The sequence below is a fragment of the Lemur catta genome, chromosome 13, assembly GCF_020740605.2.
Source record: "Lemur catta isolate mLemCat1 chromosome 13, mLemCat1.pri, whole genome shotgun sequence".
Taxonomy (NCBI): domain Eukaryota; kingdom Metazoa; phylum Chordata; class Mammalia; order Primates; family Lemuridae; genus Lemur; species Lemur catta.
In genome coordinates this window covers 67,404,787-67,428,725 of record NC_059140.1, presented here as the reverse complement: position 1 = coordinate 67,428,725, position 23,939 = coordinate 67,404,787, and the positions used below count along the sequence as shown (strand labels likewise).

The 23,939-nt window shown below is 46.4% G+C and overlaps 1 protein-coding gene across 4 annotated transcripts; it reads left to right on the top strand.

Moving 5' to 3' along the window:
• The first annotated feature begins 260 nt into the window (after window positions 1–260).
• Window positions 261–23,939, top strand: SLC25A15 (solute carrier family 25 member 15). Of its 4 annotated transcripts, none has more exons than XM_045567208.1 (7): window positions 261–336; window positions 3,093–3,216; window positions 8,881–9,139; window positions 14,830–14,967; window positions 17,501–17,670; window positions 18,666–18,824; window positions 21,693–23,939. In XM_045567208.1, the coding sequence occupies exons 2-7, from the start codon at window positions 3,162–3,164 to the stop codon at window positions 21,815–21,817; spliced, it is 906 nt and encodes a 301-aa protein (XP_045423164.1). In that variant the 5' UTR covers window positions 261–336; window positions 3,093–3,161; the 3' UTR covers window positions 21,818–23,939. The 4 variants fall into 4 exon arrangements, with proteins under 4 accessions (XP_045423164.1, XP_045423163.1, XP_045423166.1 ...); XM_045567207.1 differs by lacking the exon at window positions 261–336 and adding an exon at window positions 691–930; XM_045567210.1 differs by lacking the exon at window positions 261–336 and adding an exon at window positions 969–989.

Below are 23,939 nucleotides of genomic sequence, written 5' to 3'. Positions count from 1 at the left end.
AGCCCGGTCCCCGGGGCTGCAAAGCGGGTCTCGGGGACGCAGAGGCGGGAGAGCCCCCCGGGGACGCCGGCCCTGGCCTGGCTCCCGCGGCCGACGGGGCTCGGCTGGGCTGGGCGCACGCACCGCGGCCCCGCGCCCACTTCCGCTTCCCGGCGGCTCCGGGACACCGGCGCGGCGCGGCCCGCTCCCCGCAGGGGCGCTGCCGAGCCGCGCGGGCCGCCTGCGCGGGAGGGCGGGGCGGAGGGCCGGCCGCGGCCGACGCGGGGGTATAGCGGCCGCCCCGGGGCGCGGACCTGGAGCCGAGAGCGGGCGGCGGAGCCCGAGCGGGACGCGGCGGTGAGCGCGGCCGCGGGGAGCCGCCGGGAGGAGGAGGGCGCGGGGCGGGCCTGGGCGCCGGGACAGCGTGACCTTCCCGGGCGGCCGGGGAAGCGGCCAGCGTGGCCGCACACGTGCCGCGGGCCGGGGTGGCCGGCCGGGGCTCGCCGGAGACTGCGGGGTCCCCGGCCTTCCCGCGGTGCTCACCTGCAGGAAGAGGTCGCCCTCCTTTGCCCCCAGGTCGTGTCGGCGGGCCGCGGGGCTGCGCGCCGCCGGTGCCCGCGCGCCGGGAGCGCGGAGACGCGATGAATGGGAGCCGCGCGGGCTGCGGACTGGGGCTGCGGGGCGAGCCGGCCAGCGCCTGGGGCCGCGCGACAAAGTTGGGAGTCGCTCCCGAGCCTGCTCCTGCGAGGCCCGGGACGCGCGCCCGGCGGGCCCTCGGCGGCAAAGCGGGTCTGCACCCCAGCGCCGGCTCGGGTGGCCTCCCGCCGTCCCCGCCTTAGCCTGAAGCTGGAATCTCCCCCGAGCAGTTCACGTTCCCTGGTGGAAAATGCGGCCTCGTCAGATTCTCCCATCGGAAAAATTAACTTCCACAAGGATCGGGAAAGATGGATGGTCGGCGCTGTTTCTGTGTCTGAGTCCGACCCTGGTGTAGTTTGGAAGAGGGGAGAAGGGTGCGGAAAGGATTCGTGTTTTTATTCCAAGTGCTGCAGCAGGCTCATACACCAAGTTTAATTCACGCTGAACAGTCTTGCCGTCTGCAAGTCCTGTGTTTTCTGCTAGCCATAGCTGGATGTAATCTGAATTAATTGCCCACTCCTGGGTGAATCTGTTAGTACCCACCACTGTTTTCTATCCTAATAATTCTACAAGTGGTTATTTGTAGGATTTAATGTGTGTGTTCGGCTCACCTCGTGGGGTTGAGTTCGCGTTGACAGATACAGTAAAATGTGATGTGACTCACTTTCCTTGCAACTTAAAGAAGTGTGCACACCAACAGAAACGAGCGCATACAGGCTATCTGAGAGGCCACATTGGATGCGCCCTCTGTGTGCCTCAACTGCCTCCGTTTTTTTTTTTATTTTTTAATGCAGGGTTGGGAGTTCTGTGTTCTTTTTTGCCAGGTTAGAATACTTTGGAATTATTAGTTTGTAGGCACAGACCTGAAGAACAAGACTCTCTGAGCTGAATTCTCTCTGTTACTGGCTAGTTATGTGGCCTTGGAGAAGACCTTCTCTTGTTCCAGCCTCAGTTTTCCTTCTGGAAAAGGCGGGGGAGGTTGGATTAGGGCTCTGATATCCTCTTCTACGAAAGTTCCAGATGGCCACCACGTATCAGCCTAGTGAATGGTATTGCCTCTCCAGGCATATCCATAACATACAAATCAATGTCTTGTCCTTCTAACTTAGTTGTTTTATTAAGTAGTGTGCCTTTATTGTTGCTGGTTTTAAAATTTTGTAAAGAAAGGAAGATTCTTGGAGTCTGGTTGTTGGCAAAATGCTTTAAGGGGTTAAAAAACTTCTTGCTGGCTAATGTTATTTTCCGTTGGCATTTAGGATGGCATTGGTGTTAGAAAGGACCTTGGCATTCATCTCTGACCCAGCGCAGCAGCCCTGTCTGAGAGGTGGGCCGACTGGGAGCTCGCAGCTCTTCAGTGTGATGAGGAATAAAATTGTTCCTTGTTATTCATGAATAAGTTGTTTACATGGTTTGAAAACCATACAGAATTGGTTGCTGAATTGGTTATTTTCATCATCTACGTTAATGAGCAACCATTTCTTTTTCTAGTCAATATTTATTAAGTCCATGCCTCAGCAATGGTTGATTTTTGTCTAAAGTTTGAGGAATAGATTCTAGTTTTCCCAGATTTGCTGGGCTCCAACCCAAACACTGAAACAAGATTTCCAAGAGAAAGACCCAGAATTTGAATGTGTGGTTTTCATCATGCCAATCTGGGACTCAGTGGCCCAGGTGTTGCTCTCAAAGCGTGGTTATGTGGACTGGCATTATCAGCCTCACCTGGGAGCTTATCAAGACAGGCAGCCGCTTTGGTCCCCTCTGAGGCCTATTGAATGAGAAGCTGCCTTTTAACAAGACCCCCAGGTGACTTGTGTGCACAGTTAAGGTTGAGCAGCCTTAGTGGACCATGGTGAGAGGAACACGGTGTTCTGTGCTGGGCCTTGTGAGAGCGCGTAATGCTTGTGCCCAGCTGAGCATCCCATCATTCCCACATGGCTGTTTGTGATTGCCTTTGTATTATGATGTTTTTTTCACCTTGTGCTTTAGAGGCCCCAGGGTGGAACAGGCATTCACAGCCAGGGGTGTGTGACTTGGTGCTCCTAACCTTTTCTACCTGAGTCCTGCCAGACCTGCTGCCTTGTGACCTCCGTGGGCACCCAGCACAGGGTGCAGTCCAATTGAGAACTGAGCCTATTGGACTGATAGTTCAATTTAGGCCTCTGAAAACCTGTTCTGATGTGGTTTAGGATGTCTGTGGTTGGCGTATTTACTTGGTGTTCATTTTTAAGGTTCTCAGAAAGGTTGGTTGAAGTGCTGCTGGTGGCTGCATCATTGCTACTCAGGGTGGGTTTTTGGTCTGTGAGTTTTTTTGGGAGTCAATCACTAACCTGCACTGACACTTTGAGCCCCCGTCCTTTGGAGCAACGTAGAGCCTATTTCCTGGCTTCTAGAAGTTCAGGTTCAGTAACTTGGGCTCTGGCTTAGAGAATGGGAGGCTGCAGAGGCTGGACTAATGGTGAATTTTTGCCTCCTCTCAGGGATATGCAGTGCCCGTCATAAGCTCCAGAGAGTACCTTCCACGGAGACCAGCAGAGGAGTGGGCAAACATGACGTCCAATCCTGCCATCCAAGCTGCCATCGACCTCACTGCAGGGGCTGCAGGTACAGTCACGTGTCATATAACGACGTTTCTGTTAACAGACCACATATACAACAGTGGTCCCATGAGATTATACCTTATTTATACTGTACCTTTTCTATGTTTAGATATACAAATACTTACCATTGTGTTATAATTGCCCACAGTATTCAGTATAGTAACTTGCTATATAGATGTGTAGCCTAGGAGCGATAGGCTATAGAGCCCAGGCGTGTAGTAGGCTACATCTGTGGTCCCCAACCCCCTAGTCCACGCCTGCTGGGGACCGGCCCTCACCCCCCCACTGTGGGAAATTTGTCTTCCATGAAACTTAGGAACTGGGGAGCCATGCAGCAGGAGCTGAGCAGTGGGCGAGTGAGCGTATTTATAGCTGTTCCCCATTGCTCCTCTCATCACCACCTGAGTTCTGTCTCCTTACCCCTCCCAATCTATGGAAAAATTGTCTTCCATGAAACTGGTCTCTGGTGCCAAAAAGGTTGGGGACTGCTGGGCTATACCATCTAGATCTGTGTAAGTATACTCTGTGATGTTCACACAACGATGAAATCTCCTAACGACATGTTTCTCAGGACATGCCCCCATATTTAAGCAACACGTGACTATAATCCCAGAGAAAACCCAGTCCTCTGTGGTCCTCAAGCACCTTCCAAGCAACATCAAGTGAAAGTGATATGAACATATTACTATTACTCCCCACCCCCCCGAAGCAATATCCTTTACCCTCAGAATGAATCCCTTTAATGGAAGTATAATATTGTTCAGAGCATGGCAGAAGGTAGAGTGGTGTTTGTTATATTGAAACTTTATGAGTCAGGGTTGACGGGTGGGAATGTCCCCAGTGCAGTTGGAAAACAGCTCAGAGATGAAGTCTCTTGTTCTTTGTCATACTGCTGGGTTATACCAGCAGGTGATGGGGGACCTCAAGCCTGGCAGTCTTCAGAACCATTGTTGTACAAAAATGTCACCGTGCCACCTCTGCAGGGAAACACCAGTTACTCTTCTTACTCGTGCTGGGAAAGAAAAAACACCCTTTAGAAATGTCTTTAGAAAGGAGGCTGATAGTGGACTGTCTCAGAGCCATGAAAGGAGAGGGGAAGAGGTAGGATTTGCTGGGCTGAGGCTGAGCATAGGGGCCTGAGCCCGAGGGCAGACTGCCAGGCCGTGCGGGCAGCATGAAAGCTGCTCTGTAGAAAGATTCCCTTGATTACCTTGAAGGTGCGGGAAGAGCAGGAACCTTGGTCTGAGGCAAGTGAGGGAATTGGAAGTGCATGGCGGTATTTAGTTCTCAGAGTCTTGTGTTATCTCGGGGCAGAGGTGAAAGGAGTGCTGGAATGCTCATATGGTCCAAAGGAAAGCTGTGGTCTGCCCGGCCTCATACACCGATTCTCACAGTGGTTGCAGCTTCCTGGAGCGGGGAGCTGGAGGGGTGTTGCCCAATGCTCTTATCTAGTGCGACAGGTAAGTGTGGTCAGGGGCCTGCTGCCTCTCATCTTGTTATTTGCTCAATTGTGAAAAAGAGATCCTTGTTCAGAGAAGAGCAAAGTATTCTTCCATGACCAAAGGTCGGCCGAGGTAGGCTAATGAGGAAGGCTGGAAACAGCTAGTTGTAGATGCGGATATGGAGCGCTGGGCAAGGGCACTCCTCCCAGGCCACAGCCCACGGGAGTGTCCTGGCCCCAGGAGCACAGGACCTGAAGGCCGACCGGGGGCTGCCCAGTGCTCTCTTGTCCACTGCATGCCTGGGGTCAGCCCCTCACCCTGCCTTGGAGGTGAGCTGCAGCCCCTGAGGCCCCACGCCCTGCCTCCCCCACTCTCCACACCACACTGCCGAGGACACTGACCCTAAGAATGGTGCAGCCTGTGCCGCCTCGTACGCAGGTGAACACGCTGGGCTCAGTGCTTGTCTGTCTCTGCATTAGCAGGGTGTTTAACCACATGAGAGATCCTCAACTTTTGATGTTTTACTCCTTCTGTCAGTCTGTCGAAGATCTGAGATTTATTGTGATAGAATTAAAAAGCTTACCTTTTCCAATTTATGTGCATGCAGATATTTGGATGCCACATTTATAATTTACAGTCAGTTTTAAAGATGTAAATTTGCAGCAGTATTGTCGGGAGCCTGGAATATAAGACACTTGCTGGTGGGTATGATTTTTAACAATTATGTATTGGGCCCGTATACATGCTGACACTTAGAAGTTTCTGGTCATGTGGGTAGGTATTTCTCCTTACGCTGGCAACACAGGGGGGCCCCTCATACTGTTCAGAGCATGCAGAAGGTAGAGTGGTGTTCGTTATATTAAAACTTTGAGTCTGCCATGGGTTGTCTGACTTCCAAGGCCAATGAGCCCCTTTGCAGGGGGGTTTCTGTGGGTTGGGGGCTGGGCAGAACAGGTCCTCTTTAGTGACACAGGCAGCTCTTTCCTACTGTGAGGCATGTGGATGCAAACGGGAAGTAGTAGTTCCCCTTTTGAGCATCTTGAAGTCTCTGAATGATGGAGCTAGAAGGAGCCTGGGAGGTCCTCGGCTCTGATGCTCGTGTATGTAGCAAAGAGGCCTAGAGAGGCCCTGTGAATTTGTTCAAGGTTACACAACTAGATGGTGTGAAGACCGGGCTGGGACCCCGGGTCCGTGTTTGTTGTCTTTTTTTAGTACTGTCAGCAGCGTTCCCAGAGGTGAGGGCAGGGTTGCAGTCTTCACTGCCCCTGTTCCCTACACGCAGAAACTGCTGGGCTTTGGGATTTTTCTGCCAACTGTTGCCAGGAGCGGCGGACCCCCAGTTTTGTGGCCATAGCCCAGCCATGGGAGTATCAGACTGAGCACAGAGCTGGCCGTGGTCTGAGGTGATGGAGGTGGAGCGTAAATGTGCTCTTTCTCCTTTTTCTTTTAAACAGAGCTTTCCCCCACTAGGTGGGTTTGCAGCCAGCTCATCTGCTGTGCTAGAAGTTCTCCTCCTCCCTATCTGCAGTTCTGTGAGAGATTGCAGGAAAGGCTAGAGCCCTAGGCAGTTAAGGGAGGATTTGAAGAAGATGGGTAATGGATAACTACTGAATGAGGCAACATGGATCCCCAGAGTGAGACCATCTTAAAGGGAAACTCTGGTGGCACGTTAAGAGTTAGTCATTTAACAACTCTGCAGTGATGCAGTCACGACTTTGACCACTCTGTTGCAGTGTGCCTTATTTAGCATACTTGGGGAATGTGGTATTTCAGATCATTGAAGTTTATCCTCTCAAATGCCAAAATTAAAAACAACCTCCAAACCTTTTCTGATTGAAATATCTTGAAAACGATATGCTTCCCTTCCCTGTGAATGTGAAATGGAACCTTTATCGATGGCCTGCAGAGGTGTGTGAGGTTCTCACCTCTGCTCAGGTGGGCAGGGCGGCCCAGGTCTTTTTGGTGTCAGTCTGCTTCTCTGTGCTCACCCCTGCCCTCCCCAAGAGCTGTCCCTCCCCCGAAACACCGTCCCTGCCCTGAAGGATTTCCTCTGTACCTCCTGACTTGCTGACTCTGTGTTGAGGACTGAAAATGCAAACGCCAACCTTCACAAAGTGTTGGGTGTTACATGGTCTGAGTGCCCCTCCTGCAGAAGGAGATGTGTGACTGGCTGTGACACCCCCTGAAGAATGGTTTCATTTGTCTTTTAAGGAGAGTAAGATGATCAGAAGTCTGACTTCTGTGCCAGGGGAGAAATATTTAATCCTTCTCATTTATTCATGGCTTTATTGACTTGACAGATCTTTGAGAACCTGCTAGATGTTAGCTCAGTGGTTGGTGCTGGTGTTCAGGACAGTCTTCACTCACTTGAGGGGGGCACGGTGGGTGCCGTGATTGTGTCATTTGTGCCAAATCCCACAGGACGTTAGCTTACCTTTACAGACCAGGGGAGGAAATTGTAGCTGGCATTTTAACATTGACTAGCCTTCCCCCTTCTCCCTCTTGGAAGTGTAGCTGTCATACAGCAAATGCCTCTTGTAATAACCTATGATGTCTGGACCATCAGGATGACTGAATTAAAATAAGGGAAACCCTCCAGTGAAAATATTAACGTGCTGAATCAAATGCTTTTTTCAGCTTACCTGCACCTAGGTTATCTAAATTATGTACCAACTTCAAAAATTCCGAGTCACCTCTTCTTTTGGAATAATTAAGTTATTTCGATATAATGTGGATCTCATTTTACCTAGCCCAACAGTGTCTCGGAGAGAATGACTGTAAGTTAATCATAGTAAAATTATATTAAATTACATTCCACTAATTCAGAATTGGGGATAATTTGGCAATTCAAAGTGGAAGTGTGTCATTACTTTCCTAGAGGAAATGAACAATAATGATGGGATCACAGAGATCACACTTTTGGTTGTTTAAAAAAGAGGATCAGTTTTTAGACTCTTTGGAATGTCCATTTATCTGCCAATAAATAATTGAGAAAGTTATTCTTTTTTTTTTTTTTTTTTTCTTTCAGACCAGCACCTCCCCCCAGAAGGTTATTCTTAATGGCCCCTGTCCTATCTCTACTTTCCACGGTTAAGGTGGAATGATTATATAAAATGTCAAAGTCAGGAAATTGCATTTCTTACATATTTTGTGGAAGCCTTTTCTTCCATATAGACGAAGCTTTAATAGCTTTATTAAATGGTTACGACGTTTCCTAACACAAGCAGGGGATGTCCGAGTTGCAGCGTCCTCTCCGGCCCAGGGAAGGTGGTAAACATTAACCTGTGGCAGTTCTCGAAACACTGACCCCTGTCCAGGCTCTGGGGCTATGGTAGGGCGGCTGCAGTTCATTCTTTGCCCCACATACAGCATTTTTATTGACGTGATCTCATGCAATTTAGGCTTTGCTGTATTTAATATTCTTACAGTATGAAGTGTATAAGTATAGGAGTTATGCTAAGCAAAAGTAAATTTCAGTCCATTCCCTGTCTAAAGACAAATCATTAATTGGTAGAGTTCAAATTAAAGAGGTTCTTCCATAGGGTCAAATATTTAGCTTTTCAGGGTTAATTTGCCAAACTCCTTGTTTTCACTTGCTCTTACCCAAAAGGACAAGAAGCAGCGAGACTCCTTGTTTCCTTCGGTGTCCAGTCCTCTGCTGCTGTTCTGATTGTCCCCAGCCCACTGGGCATTAGGCAGAATGGAGTGACGAGCTCTTCCCAGGTTTCCCCTTGCACTCTCATGCCTCTGTGTCACTCATGCACACAGTAACTGCTGTTCACTAAGCACTCGTGTAGCAAGCACTGTGCTGAGTCCGTCTCCTCCACTTTGATTTACTCCTCGCACTAACCCTGTGAGGGGGGCATGGATGAGGAACTGAGGCTCCGAAGGACACGGCTTGTCCAGGATCTCGCGGCAAAGCCAGGCTGCAGCACAGGTCCCCCTGACCCCATTTCCAGGGCTCCTAAACACACGCCGTGCCTTTGCATCCTGTAACTTTGACTATCGAGCACGTCTGTCTCCCTTGCTGAGCCTGAGCTCCTTCGGGCCGGGATGTGGGTGCCGGGCACGTTGAGGGCCTGCCGCAAGTTGTTTGCTGGCCTCAGCTAGACGGAGAAAAGAGGTTGAAACAAACTGAAGCAGGGGTAAGCCCCCGGGGGTGGGCGGCCGTGCTCTGAAACAGAACGATAGCCTCGTGCTAAAGCGGACTTCTGTCCTGGTTCCAGGGGGCACGGCATGTGTCCTGACCGGGCAGCCCTTCGACACCATGAAGGTGAAGATGCAGACGTTCCCCGACCTGTACCGGGGCCTCACCGACTGCTGCCTGAAGACCTACGCCCAGGTGGGCTTTCGTGGCTTCTACAAGGGCACCAGCCCGGCGCTGATTGCCAACATCGCTGAGAACTCTGTCCTCTTCATGTGCTACGGCTTCTGCCAACAGGTGGTACGGAAGGTGGTTGGATTGGACAAGCAGGCAAAGCTGAGGTGAGTCAAGGACACTGATACTTGGTTTTAAAAAAAACCACACAGTTTTATGGTCACAATTTTAATGATACCCAATAGGGAAGAACATTTTCCTTTTTAAAAACAACTACTTTCTTTTTGATTATGAAGTCACACGTTGTCATCCTATAAAACTAGGAAGAGCCATATGCATTTCACAAAGGAGACGTGCCCATAGTCCACCACTGAGAACAGCCACCCTCCTGGCTTGGTATCGTTCAGGAGAATGCGTTCCGGACGCTGGGAACCGTCCTCCCTCTCTCGTCAGCAGAAGAGCTGGGCTAAAACCATAGATGCAACTTTCCACCCAAGTTTTAGCTTCCGTTTCATCAGCAAAATGAAGGGTGTAGTGGGAGAGGTTGTCTGAGCCAAACAGAATGAGGAGAAACTTGGAATTTTAGGAAGCGTCAGACACATCTGAGAACATGCAGAGGAACCCAACTTTCTATGGCTGAGTCTTCCCCGAGCATCAGACTTTGGCTTGTGTTTGGTCTTCCCTGGGGTATCTATTGTACAAAGACAAAAAAGAATTGGGAAACACCTGGGATGTTTAGCCATCCCTCCTTTGAACATTGATTTATTTTAAATCATTTACAGTTACAGAAGCGTCATGGTTGCAAAGGGCAGTCTTGGTTGTTTTGGTAGGAATTTGAAACCCTATTGCAACTGCAGGTTCCACATGACTAAGGTAGGTTCCTTGTGTGCAGAAGTGTTCTGTGGAGGTGCTTAGAGGTCTCAAGATGTGCCCTTTCATAGGCAAGACTTTGATCATGATGGACAGAGCTTGCTTTTTAAAGGCTTGGGACCAGATAAGATCACCTAAGGAGACATGTAGATGGGGAGAAGTGCTGAGCGCCGATCCCACGGCCCTCCAGCACGGAGGGCAGAGAGGAGGGAAGAAGTACAGAAATAAGCAGGGGCTACACCAGGGGAGGCTGGCATCTGAAAAGAAGCAAAACGATAGGCGACTGTAGTTTCGTTGTCCTTTGAGGAAGAGACGTTCTATTTGAAGAGACCTGGAATTTCGTTCTCCTTCAGCCTCCCTAGCTAAGGACAAGATGGAGAGAGAAGACAGGGCACAGGGCTGTGTCCTCCCTCTGAGCAGGGTAGGCCCCCTGGCCGTGGGACAGAGATGGTGACTTCTGCCTGCTCGCATGAGCAAAACCATTGGGGATCAGGCCCTGCCTGCGCCTCCCCATGTTTTCCCCTTTCTTAGCCTGTGAACAGCGTGAAGACAGGAGCGTGTTGCTTTTCTGATGAGGAACAATCCAATGCCGTGCAACTGCATTTCCCCACACTGTCTTCAGAACACTGAGTCGGTGGGTGTCCTTAAGAAAGGGTTGGGAAATATGTCATAGTGTGTCTCTTGCGAGGAATCACTCTGGGTACGTTTATCTCGTTGCATACCTGTTTCTTAGCTTGTTAAAGATGCTTGGAAGTTCTGCAGTAAAGAAACCATCCTGTTTAACGTTGTCTAACCCAGCACTCCAATCTTTTGGAGACGGGGGCTTTTTTCTTTTTCATCCTGAAGAACAGTGTTTGCTTGTTACCGGTTAGGGAAACGCTGCCTCAGAGCCTGCAAACTCTGACGCAGGTACCATGTCTCCGTAGCTGTCGCCATGATCCTGTGCGAGGAGCAAAGCAGGTGTTATCTCTGTCTTGCAGATGGGGAAACCAAGGTGTAGGTGTTGACACGCTCAAGATCACTCAGCGGAGGACTCAAACCATGTCTTCTGAGCCACTGCCCAGTCTTCTTTCTAGCAGACCACAGTCGGGGCTCTGGAATATTTTGTGAGGGTCGGATTTAGCGAGAAGTTTAACCAAGAGCAGTGAAAAGAAAGAACTGCGTGTGAGAGCCCATTATGCATTTCTGCAATCACATTGCAAATATTTGTCTGTTCCCAGTTTGAGCACAACCCAGAGTGGTATTCCACTTTGACCTTTGGCTGGATGGGGTCTTACACAGCAGGAGTGTTCAGGTACATGTTTGTTGAATGGATGACAAACAGTGGATTCTTACAAAATCCCATTGTATGCCTATTGCCATTTCAGTTCCAGTTCTACACCTTTATTCTACACACAACCAGGGGCCCACGCACCTTATTTTGTGCCCTGGAAGATGAAAGTATTTATTAGAAAGCCAAAGTCCATTGCAGATCTGATCTGGCCTTGTCCTTGCACTATAATAATGTGCATGGTGTTCATTCAGACGTCTGAGTCATTATTACATCTTAGATTGAATAGACTTCTACATTTATCGAATGCCACCTTTGTTCTGGCAAACTTGGCAAACTGGTTAATGGCCCTAATTAATTGTTGCCTGTTAACAGGTTGACAGAGAGTCCCCAAGGGAGGCCAAATATGGATCTGGGCTGGCTGAAAGACAGCAGAAACCATTTTAAGCTTTGATTTTAACAAACGAGCTAAGAAGGAGTGAAGTGAGGAGGAAGGAATGGGCTGAACGGCACTGGATGGTTTCTGCACACCATAAAACTTGGGTACTCCGCTCTCCTCGGTTAATGGTCATAGGTTTAATTCTCTAAAATCAAAAGGAAGTTCGTCCTGCAAACAGTCCTCCTTATGAAAGAAAGCCCCACTGCTAACCAACTCTTCTAAGAGGCTGGGGTTGTGAGAGGCCGGCTCTGCCCCTGGGCCCCCCCGCTTGTGTCTGTCTGTGGCACCGAGGCTAGACCACTAGGAAATAGGAAACCAGAGGCGAGACCAGGGACAGCCTTGGTTTTATACTGGTTGTTGACACTGGTGAAACTTTAGGACTATTGAATGTGGTAGATCGTTTTGGGCTTTTGCTCACAGTTTGAAGAAGAATTGTTAGGGGATTGAGACTCTACCAAGGGTAGCTACCTGAGGGGACTCCCACCAGGGGGCTGCTGGAAATCTGTGAGGATGATCTTGGCTGTCCAGCGACAGCAGGATGGCAGCATTTAATGGGTGAGTGTCTGGACCAGTTCAGTCCTTCCTGCCCAGTGAAGCTTGTCCCACCCCAGATCCAGCCATGCTCCTGTGGTGAAACCCTGTGCTAAGGCTGGAAGGGATCTTCTTTTCTGACTCCCATGAACTCTCAGAGAAGTGTTTCTGATTTCCCGAGAAAAGTTTCTCAGACTTTCCCCCATATTCTTGAATCCCTTTGGATTCCAGTTTCCCAACCCTGCTGGTGGTGCTAAACCCATGTAAGATGAGGTGAATGCTTCTATTTTATTTTTTTAAATTTAAGAATATTATGGGGGCACAAATATTTTAGTTACAGGTAATGACTTTGCCTCACCCAAGCCAGGGCTAGAAGTGTGTTCTTTCCCCATACAATGCGCTCTGTCTCCATTAGTTGTGAGATAACCCCCCACCCACCTGACCAGCACCCAGTGAATATTAGTACCACGTGAGCACCTTAGTGTTGATCAGTTAGTACCAATTTGCTGGCGAGTACCTGTGGTGCTTGTTTTTCCATTTTTGTGATACCTCACTTAGAAGGTTGGGCTCAAGCTCTATCCAGGATAATATAAGAGGTGCTAGATCACCATTTTTTTTTATGGTTGAGTAGTAGTCCATGGTATACGTATACCACATTTTATTAATCCACATGTATTGATCGGCACTTGGGTTGTTTATACATCTTTGCAATTGTGAATTGTGCTGCCATAAACATTTGAGTGCAGATATATTTATTATAGAATGTCTTTTTTTCCTGTGGGTAGATGCCTAGTAGTGGGATCTGGATCTAATGGTATTTCTATTTCTAGCTCTTTGAGGTATCTCCCAATTATTTTCCACAGGGGTTGTACTAATTTGCGGTCCCACCAGCAGTGTAAGAGTGTTCCTATCTCTCCACATCCAGGCCAGCATTGTTGTTTTGGGACTTTTTGATAAAGGCCATTCTCACTGGAGTTAGGTGATATCTCACTGTAGTTTTGATTTGCATTTCCCTGATGATTAGAGATGTTGAGCACTTTTTTATGTTTGCTGGCCATTCTGTTGTCTTTTGAAAAGTTTCTGTTCATGTCCTGTGCCCAGTTATTGATGGGGTGGTTTGTTTTTTTCTTGTTGATTTTCTTAAGTTCTATATAGATAGTTGTTATCAGCCCGTTATCAGCCCTTTATCAGATATGTAGAAAGCAAATATTTTCTCCCATTCTGTGGGTTGTCTATGTGCTCTAATGATAGTTTCCTTGGCTGTGCAGAAGATTTTTAATTTGATTTTAATTTATTTTTGTTGCTGCTGTGATTGCTTTGGGGGTCTTCTTAATAAATTCTTGGCCTAGGCCAATGTCTTTAAGAGTATTTCCAACATTTTCTTCTAGAATTCTTAAGGTTTCACGCCTTAGGTTTAAGTCTGTTATCCATTTTGAGTTGATTTTTCTGAGAGGTGAGAGGTGGGGATCCAGTTTTCCCAGCACCATTAATTGAATAGGGATTCTTTTCCTCAATGTATGTTTTTGTCTGTTTTGTCAAAGATTAGATGACAGTAAGAGGATGGTTTTATATCTGGGTTCTCATTCCTGTTCCAAAGGTCTATATCTCTGTTCTTGTGCCAGTACCATGCTGTTTTGGTTACTACAGCCTTGTAGTAAAGCTTGAAGTCTGGTAGACTGATGCCTCCCAATTTGTTCTTTTTGCTTAAGATTGCTTTGTCTATGTGAGGTCTTCTCTGGTTCCATATGAAGTGTTGAATGCTTCTAGTTTTGTATTTATGTGCATTCATCCCTCTGCCTAGTTTAATTTCCAGTTTAGCCATTTCACCTAAAGCCACTGAGCTTGCAGACTTGCATGGGCATCACCCACCCCTGCAACACCATCTGGCCTTCTGTGTTGCTGAGGCTTGGGGCTGCGGGGGCGGTCATTAGCTGAGCTGGGAAATCTTTTTGCCGTGCAGCAACTGTGTGGTTAAAAATTTATTCTGGGTTTTCATCTCTGGCAGTTCCATTACACGTCTGGTTGCTCCAGGTTGGAATTTGGGCACGCAGCAATGGCCCCAGAACACAGTTTCATTTAAAGCTTAGTGGCAAGTACACTCAAGTATTAATCGTGCATATTTTTCAGTGGTGGGACTATGGGTAATTTTTTCCCCTCTCTTTTAGGGTTTTTTGGGGGGTTTTGTTTTGTGTGTCACTGTGTGTCTTAGCTTGGGCAGCTATAACAAATTACTATAGACTGTCCATAGCACTGTGTCTAATAAAAAGAGCATGGGTGTGGCAGTCAGGTAGACCTGGGTTTGAACCCTAGCACTGCCAGTTAGTATCTGTGTGACTTTGACCACATTAGGTGTCGTCTCTAAGCCTCGGTTCCCCACGTGGGAATTGAGGTATTGCTGTCCATCTCACAGGGTTGTGGAATCCTTAGATGAAACAGCCTGTGCAGGTTCTCTCCATTTGTTGTTACACTCTTTTCTTTAGAGGTGGGGTCTCTCTGTGTTGCCCAGGTGAGACAACAGAGCCTGATCATGCCATGGCTTGCAGTGGCATGGTCAGAGTGCGCTGCAGCCTCAGATTCCTGGGCTCAAGCTATCCTCTGGCCTTACCCTCCCGAGTAGCTGGGACTACAGGCATGCACGACCATGCTGGGCTCCTTATGCCCCGTCTTCACCAACGTGCCCTCAGCGTGGTAAGTGCTGAAGGCATGGAGATGCTGACTGGCAGCTGTCTGTCCTTGTGTGCTTTCAGTGATCTGCAGAATGCAGCTGCTGGCTCCTTCGCCTCTGCCTTTGCTGCACTGGTGCTGTGCCCCACAGAGCTTGTGAAGTGCCGGCTGCAGGCCATGTTTGAGATGGAGACATCGGGAAAGATAAACCAAAGCCAGAAGTAAGCACCGCTCCGGCACAAACATTAGGTCTCTGTTGCCCTGGTATATTCGGTGTTTTTTCATTTCACACTGAATTAAAAATTAAGTGGCAGATAGGGAAACAGATTTATCTACTCCAAAATATTGTTTCTAGAACAATTTCCCCTATCGGTCAGAGGATAATTTTCTGAAAGTATGTCCATGATAGTGGCACTCACCACCCACCCCGTAGGACATCCTAGGCAGATATTTAATGCCCCAGAAGTGGAGAAATCAGGAGCTTAACACTCCTTTTGGCCTCTTGGGTGCATAATGCACGATCTTCAACCACATTTGGAGGCACATAACTTTTGAAGTTCACTTGCTAAGTCTTCATAAGTGCCAATTTGGATTCTGAGATGCATGTTTGATGCTCATTCCTAGGTTGCACACAGGTATTCAAGCTGATCATCCCAGATCCTAGTGGTAACTCACTTTACCCCTTCCCGCTCGATCCTTCAAGTGTACCTGCAAAGGGCCTGAGTTCTGAAAACATTCATCAAAACCCTTGTAAACATAGCTACTCCTCAGTGACCAAATCACTCTCCAGCTAGTCTTAAACAGGTTCTTGTTACCCTGGGAGGGTGTATGTGTCATACACAAAATGATTTATTTGAATTGAAAAGCAGTTTATTATCCTTATAATCTCAAAACTTGCTTATTTATCTTGACATCTAGCTGAGTGAAGTTTTGGTCGAGGATATTGCTGTGGTTAACTCAAAGCCTGTAAATCCGCTGGAAAAAAAATAGCTGATCAATTGATCAGTTATCAGTCAACTTCCAGGGAGAATGGGGTTTGTAATAGTGCCCGTTTTCTGCACCCTTGAGATTCACTGCAACCAGCTTGAATCTAATATTCATTGTCTAGAAATCCAAGAAGTATAAGTCTTTAAAACTTTTTATTGAAATATACACACAATATCATCAATACCCATACAAGTCATAAGTGCAGTTCTATGAACAGTTATGAAACTTAGGTGCCTTTCTAACCAGTGCCCAGATTTATAATTAGAGCATTAACAGCCCCCAGAAAGCTGCCCTTATGTCCCTTAGAAGTAGTTTAAGGTCATTTAAAGCTAGTGGCCGGGCGCGGTGGCTCACGCCTGTAATCCTAGCTCTGGGAGGCCGAGGCGGGTGGATCGCTCGAGGTCAGGAGTTCGAGACCAGCCTGAGCAAGAGTGAGACCCCGTCTCTACTAAAAATAGAAAGAAATTATCTGGCCAACTAAAAATATATATACAAAAAAATTAGCCGGGCATGGTGGCTCATGCCTGTAGTCCCAGCTACTCGGGAGGCTGAGGCAGTAGGATCGCTTAAGCCCAGGAGTCTGAGGTTGCTGTGAGCTAGGCTGATGCCACGGCACTCACTCTAGCCCGGGCAACAAAGTGAGACTCTGTCTCAAAAAAAAAAAAAAAAAAATAAAGCTAGTGATAGTTATATCCAAAGGACTTAGGCAGACAGACACCTGGCAAGAAAGTAAATATTGGTTGACTTTGCATTTGAGGTGCAGTATTGTTAACAGAGGCGTACTTGGGGCCAAGACGGATTGAAGGTAGGTCAGTTGTGTTGGGCTGGGTGACTGTCACATGTGCAGACAGCGGTGCTGCAGGAGGGGCCTGGGTAATGGGGAATACCTGGTGGGGCCTTCTGGAGCTCTCAGAAAGAAACAGCTATAGCAAAGCTTGTGGCCTTTATTACCTTGGGGCTCCATCCTCCATCTCTCCAAGCCCCGCCTCCTGCTCTCTGAGAACAGAGTGAGGAGAGGAGGAGTCACCAGTTCGTACCAAGCATGTGATTTCTCACCCTGTTCTTAGGGAAAAGACCTGCTGTCGTGAAGGGGAATTGGTAGACACAAAGTGTCCTGCGTTCCAGCTGCTACAGGGGCGGGGCTCTGATCTGTTTAAAAGAAATTCTCCTGCATCCCTGCTGCGCTAAGAATTAAATTCTTGGTGCTTTTTGTGTAACAAGAGCTGTAGCTCAGTTCTCAGAATTTCTTTTGTCTTGCCTTCAAGTAACATGTACTCCTTTGCTCATTTCTCTGCTCTAAAACAAAACAAAAAAATTCTAAACACCTGAACAAATTTCCCAAAACCATACCACAAAGTTTGAGGAAATACGAGACAAGGAAGATACGGGACCGGGCAATACAATACCATTTTATTCTTGCTGAGTTTATACAACTCCTTATTGTAATTATAGTTTGCACTTACTGTTGAAAAAAAATGGATTTTAGCTTTTACATCTTTGATAATGTGACTTCTAGAAATGTATGCATCCATTTTAATAAAATTTCTTAACCAATAGTTTAGGTGACAAAACTTGGTATAAATATGCTTCTCTATTTCCTTCACACAGAAGGGTGCCTTTTATTCTCAGAATTCCTGGTTCCTTTGATAAAATCAGCTGCTTCCTTACTAGTGCTTGATCAAATCTGTTAATTGGGTACGAATATTAATTGTCCTCCTTCCTTCCCACCTGCTGTAACAGTGTCTCTCACTCCGTGTCCCCTCCCAGTACAGTTTGGTCTGTCGTGAAGACTATCCTTAGAAAGGATGGCCCCTTGGGCTTCTACCACGGACTCTCCAGCACTCTACTTAGGGAAGTACCCGGCTATTTCTTCTTCTTCGGTGGCTATGAACTGAGCCGATCATTTTTTGCATCAGGGAGATCAAAAGATGAACTAGGTAAGTGGGTTTGCATTGGCAGCAGTGGGGTACGATGGTGTCTGCTTCCCAAAGGTGTGGTTTCTGCGGATTCTCTGTTCTTTTTGCCTCCCCCCCACAGGGGGTCCACCTGGCACGGGGGAAGTTTCTGGATGCTGGAGAGTGACATGGTGGCAGGCAATTGCTAGCACCCTTCCTCCAGGCTTGGTAATTTCCTCAGGACAGAAGCTAAAGCAGTTCATCTCAATTTTTTTTTTTTACTGGAATAACAATTTTTCTGAATTCATGTTAGGGGAGAAGAAATACAGAGATCACTTGTCCTTGTGGGGAAATCACCTATAAATAATCTTATAATCTTAAGACTTGTTAATAAGTCTTGATGGTGTTAAGAGCAGCGAACAGCATGGTTCTTTCTAGCTTATCCCGTTTAGCTGCTTGACACAACCATGTGCAATGTTTGGCTCACATAAATGAGCTTTTCTTAACCATCTCTCTTCAGCGTGTCGGATCTATTACAGGAGTAGCCAAGCTCCCAGACTTAACAGCTGTGTTCAATAGGCAGTTTTTGTTTTTAATGGTAAAGGAAAAATCAGGGCTGTTGGGTATTAAAATGAGTGAGTGAGAAACCTGAAAAAAGATGAGGGCTGTGATTGGCCTCTATTCTTACGCCCCATGCTAAGGTGTTGCCACGCTGCTGGAGGCCTGCTGGTTCCGGCCGGCCAGCCCTCCGGGGGCTGGAGGGCCACAGTACCTTGGCGACCAGACTAAATGTAACACTCACTAGGATGTCTTGTCCTGGCAAGACCCAGGTCTACTGCTGGGTCTAAGAACACAAATGAAACCTTGTATTCCTGGAGCTTGGTGTCAAGAGCTTTGACAGTTTACTCAAAGAATTGTGTTCCGTGGCATCAGCATTTTTATCTTCACCTCCCTGCAGCCATTACTACATTGACCTCTGGAAATGTCACATCAATGGTTCTTGAGACAAAATACCATTTGCTATTTTTTCTTTCTAGGCCCTGTCCCTTTGATGTTAAGCGGTGGAGTTGGTGGAATTTGCCTATGGCTTGCTGTATACCCGGTGGATTGTATCAAATCCAGAATTCAAGTTCTTTCCATGTCTGGAAAACAGGCAGGATTTATTGGAACCTTTATAAATGTTGTGAAAAACGAAGGTGAGTCTGCTAATTGCAGAAACACGGTATGGAATGATTAGTCGTCTCACTGCTAGTCTTGAAGTTTGATCAGACGTATAATTGCTCTATTCTCCCTGCCTCATATCCTTTTGTAGCACTGTGTATTAACCCATATTTGTGGGTTTCTATTTGCAGACCCTTTTCCTTAGCTTACTTAAGTACTCAGTCCTAACCCTTGGGCCAGGTATCTGTCAGGATTCTGTGTTCTAAACAGCCTGGAAGGAACTTTTAAAATATGGGCTTTTTCTAAAGGAATAAATGAAGTTAGCACTACCGGTTCTACATAATACAGATATTATCAGAAGGTGGTCTCTAACAGTACCACTAAGGGATTTAAAAGAATGTACAGTATCCTTAATGCTAGGACTTCTAGAATCAGAAATGGACTGAGCAATTTCAGATGATCATTTGCTATCAATTTTCAGAATTATGCAGGAAGATAAAGATTTTTATTTCAGCATATTATGGGGGTACAAATGTTTAGGTTACATATATTGCCTTTGCCTCACCAGAGCTTCAAGTGTGTCCATCCCCCAGATGGTGCGCACTGCACCCATTAGGTGTGTATATACCCATCCCCCTCCTCCTCTGTCCCATCTGCCCAACACCCGATGAATATTACTACTATGTGTGCACTTAAGTGTTGATCAGTTAATACCAATTTGATGGTGAGTACATGTGTTGCTTGTTTTTCCATTCTTGGGATACTTAGTAGAATGGGTTCCAGCTCTATCCAGGGTAATACAAGAGGTGCTATATCACCATTGTTTTTTGTGGCTGAGTAGAACTCCATGGTACACATATACCACATTTTATTAATCCACTCATGTATTGATGGGCACTTGAATTGTTTCCACATCTTTGCAATTGTGAATTGTGCTGCTATGAACATTCTTTTGTTTATAGCAGATTCATTGTGCAGATGTCTTTTTTATAGAATGTCTTTTGTTCTTTTGGGTAGATGCCCAGGAATGGGATTGCTGGATCAAATGGTGGTTCTACTTGTATCTCTTTGAGGTATTTCCATATTACTTTCCATAGAGGTTGTACTAGTTTGCAGTCCCACCAGCAGTGTAAGAGTTTTCCTATCTCTACACATCCATACCAACATTTATTGTTTTGGGACTTTTTGATAAAGGCCATTCTCACTGGAGATAAGTGATATCTCATTGTGGTTTTGATTTGCATTTCCCTGATGGTTAGAGATGTTGAGCATTTTTTCATGTTTGTTGGTCATTACTCTGTCTTCTTTTGAAAAGTTTTTGTTCGTGTCCTTTGCCCACTTTTTGATATGATAGGGTGGTTTGATTTTTTTTCTTGCTGATTTTCCAGAGTTCTGTATAGATTCTAGTTATCATCCCTTTATCAGATATGTAGCATGTGAACATTTTCTCCCATTCTGTAGGTTGTCTGTTTGCTCTCATGATAGTTTCCGTGGCTGCGCAGAAGCTTTTTAATTTGATCAGGTCCCATTTATTCATTTTTGTTGTTGCTGTGATTTGCCTTTGCAGTATTTTTCATAAATTCTTCGCCTCGGCCAACGTTTATAAGAGTTTTCCCAACATTTTCTTCTAGAATTCTTAGTTTCATGCCTTAGGTTTAAGTCTGTTATCCACCATGAGTTGATTTTTGTGAGAGGGGAAAGGTGTGGATCCTGCTTCAGTCTTCTCCATGTGGCTATCCGATTTTCCCAGCACCATTTATTGAATAAGGAATCTTTTCCCCAGTGTATTTGTTTTTGTCTGCTTTGTCAAAGATTAGATGGCTGTATGAGGATGGTTTTATACCTGGGTTCTCTGTTCTGTTTCATTGGTCTATGTCTCTGTTCTCGTGCCAGTACCATCCTGTTTTAGTTATATAGCCTTGTAGTATAGCTTGAAGTCCGGTAAATTGATGCCTTTCAATTTGTTCTTTTTGCTTAAGATTGCTTTTGCTATATGGGGTCTTCTCTAGTTCCATACGAAGTATAGAATTATTTTTTCTAGAGCTGTGAAAAATGATGTTGGTATTTCAATAGGGATTGCATTGACTCTGTAGACCACTTTGGGTAGCATAGACATTTTAACAATGTTGATTCTGCCGACTCATGATCATGGTATGGTTTTCCACCTGTTTACTTCCTCTGCTGTGTCCTTCCTCAGTGTTTCACTGTCCTCCCGGTAGAGGTCTTTTACCTCCTTAGTTAAATATATTCTGCAACCAATGAGTGAAGACCTGTCCTTCTAGCATCCAGTATACATCTTAAAACTTGGGATACGAACTCATCTGTTTTCATTTTAAAAAGAGCACAGTAACACAGACATCAATTAATTTGTATCCCAAATAGAGCACAGACATCTTGTATATTACTAACAGTAACCCCACCCCCCTTAAACGTTTGTATAACATTTTATAGTTTTACAAAGTACTTATATCTTCCGTATCGAATTCAATCTTTGTAACACTCTGGGCAATGTTAATACTAGAAACAGGTCTCTGACTTCAGAGTTGGTGTTCTTGCTGCTGCCCAGGTGAAGCTGCAAAGCTGCTGCCACCTCTGGCTCTGTGGTTGCCTCTGTCTGGCCACGTTAGGCCTCCAGTCTGCCCCATCCTCACACCGGGAGTTAACCAGGCAGGGAATTGGTATGTGTTACCTGAACATTGGTCACTTTTACCAGGAGACCCAACACTTGTCCCTGTTTTGTTTGCCTATTTAGGGAAACCTGGAAATCCAAGTCCTTCCATCATTTTTGGGTTTAGTGCTGTTCTGTGAATCTGTATGTGTAAATATACCTGTGCTATGCAGCTGTGTGGGGTAGCCCCAAGAAGGGGATTGTCACAGTCTTTGATCACCTTTTTGTCTTCTAGGAATAACGGCCTTATATTCTGGACTGAAGCCCACTATGATTCGAGCGTTCCCTGCCAATGGGGCACTATTTTTGGCCTATGAGTATAGCCGGAAGCTGATGATGAGTCAGTTGGAAGCACACTGAAGTGTCCTGGTGGGCCTGGCGCCAAGCACAGGTGTTGAGGACTACAGTTCATCTCAGGGTTTCATGGAGTACAAGACCAAAGTGGAATTATTTTGGTTTCTAGGGAATTTTGTTTTTGTCTTCCCTTCTTCTACCCTACATCTTAAACTTTATGGAAGGACCTTTATTTTACATCATAATAGTTTTTGCCCATGAGTGTAATGAAATAGAAAAGTTGCTGTTGCTTGGTAGAATATACAGGGTGGCCAGGGGCCCTACGCACCTAATTTGAAAGGCTGAGTATAGTCCTCTCAGAGCTTTTGTCTAAACCTGCACTTGTACATGCAGTTTGAACAGTTATGTGTTGAGGGAAACAATTCGGTTCCATGTTTAATCTCAAATATTACCAGAAAACCCCAGAGGTGACCATATTTCATGAAGATAGTTATAAATGTTTGCTTAACCCATTCTAGATGTAGGGTGTCTTTTAAAATCTGCTTAACATGTGTACTATTCTAAGTGGTTGAACTTTTTTAAAAAAAAGTTTTCATCTGGTGCTTAAAAACGAAAATATCCCTCTAGATTTTTAAGAGAATGAATATACTTGCATACTGTGTGGCTTCCACATTCTAGAGTTAAAGTTTCAGAGCAGGCATCCTGGATTTCCCCAAGATGCTCTACTCTTAAAACAGTGCCATTCATTTTCTAGGTGGGATCATATTCCACACTGTGACAGTATTGCCAGGTGTGGCCTAGAGGATCAGGCCGTTGAAAACAGCCCGGCCTTCACAGCTTCCCTTCTCTCCCAAAGAGCGTGTCCCCTGCTGGGCTGAGGGGATCGGTGGGGCTGCTGTGCTATGATGAAGACCCACGTAGCTCACAGCAACTCTTAATGTCTGTCTCTGGGTCCCGGCCTGGGTGGAGCTCCAGGATGTTCTCTTGGCCCATCTGGGACTATCAGTCCACTTGGGACCACTCACTGTCCTCTTTGCCTCCACCAATCAGGAAACCCTTCCAAGGGACAGAGAGTGCCAAAGCCAAGAGAAGCCTTTGTTCCCTGTTTGGTGACTGAGTGACAGTACTTGTGGGTGAGTCCTCTCCTCTCAGACATAACTAGCAAGAACTTAGTGCCTATGCTCCACAGTCAGTGATGTCAGGGCTGACCCATCCTCAAACTTACCTTGGGATCCACAACCCCTTGCCATGCTTATACAGTGTTGGAGCCTTCTACATTTGGCACTGGCAGTCATTGAGTTTTAGCGACTGTACATGAGATGTGACTTTATAAAGCAACGGGACATAAGTAATTTTATTAATCCATGCTGTATGTATGTATGTAGGTGTTCACTGACTTAAAAACCCAACCAAACCCCATAGTTCATCTGATCCCAACAGACTTGGGGATGGGCAGCTGTTCTTTGGCCAGATGGTATAAGAGGATCATTTTTGTCACTACTAAAATCGGTCTCATTCTGTGCTGCTCCATGACCAGCAGGGTCTCTCTGAATACAAAGTCATCTTAAGCAGCCTGCAAAGCTGACAAGCAGCGTAACAAATGCTAATAACAGTCCACACCATGCGTGTCTATTCCTGTTGACAGGGTATAAATGCTGTGCAAAACCTCCCGTTTCCTTAAGCTTTTGCTATCTGGGAAGCCTCTGTGGCAACCCCAGCCATGGTGCCAGTAGCAAGAGGGTCAGAGAAACCAGAGGCTGATAAACAGGGGGCACTTTTGGGGAGGGGATGCCTGTCCTGCCTGTTGTGCTCCAGAGCTACGGCTGGTCTTCCATTTGCCTTTTCTTTCTTTAAGAGAAAATAACTTTTCTACTTTGCTTTTCTCTCCGTGCTTAAACGGCCAGGAGCTAGTCAAAGTTAGCCCTGTTGGCAGCAGATGTCACAGGTCATCCATTAAAGCTTTAACTGAGTATCTTAAACAAGCAATAGTCTGAGGCACGTGGGAGTGAAGAATGGAAACGTAAGTCAGGAGAATTTTTTTTTTTTTCATTCTATTTGCTGAATTCATGGTTCAATATTTGGGTACAACTTGTACCATTTTCAGATCTGTACTCCAGACAAAAATATAGCAACTTGAAATGTGTTTAAAGAGATTTGAGTATTCTATCATTAAATTATTTACCTAATA

Excerpts from the sequence above, each read along its gene's own strand:
- SLC25A15 (XM_045567207.1), top strand. Across the intron at positions 14,968-17,500 it reads AAGATAAACCAAAGCCAGAA|TACAGTTTGGTCTGTCGTGA; the intron begins GTAAGCACCGCT and ends GTCCCCTCCCAG. Across the intron at positions 18,825-21,692 it reads AAATGTTGTGAAAAACGAAG|GAATAACGGCCTTATATTCT; the intron begins GTGAGTCTGCTA and ends TTTGTCTTCTAG.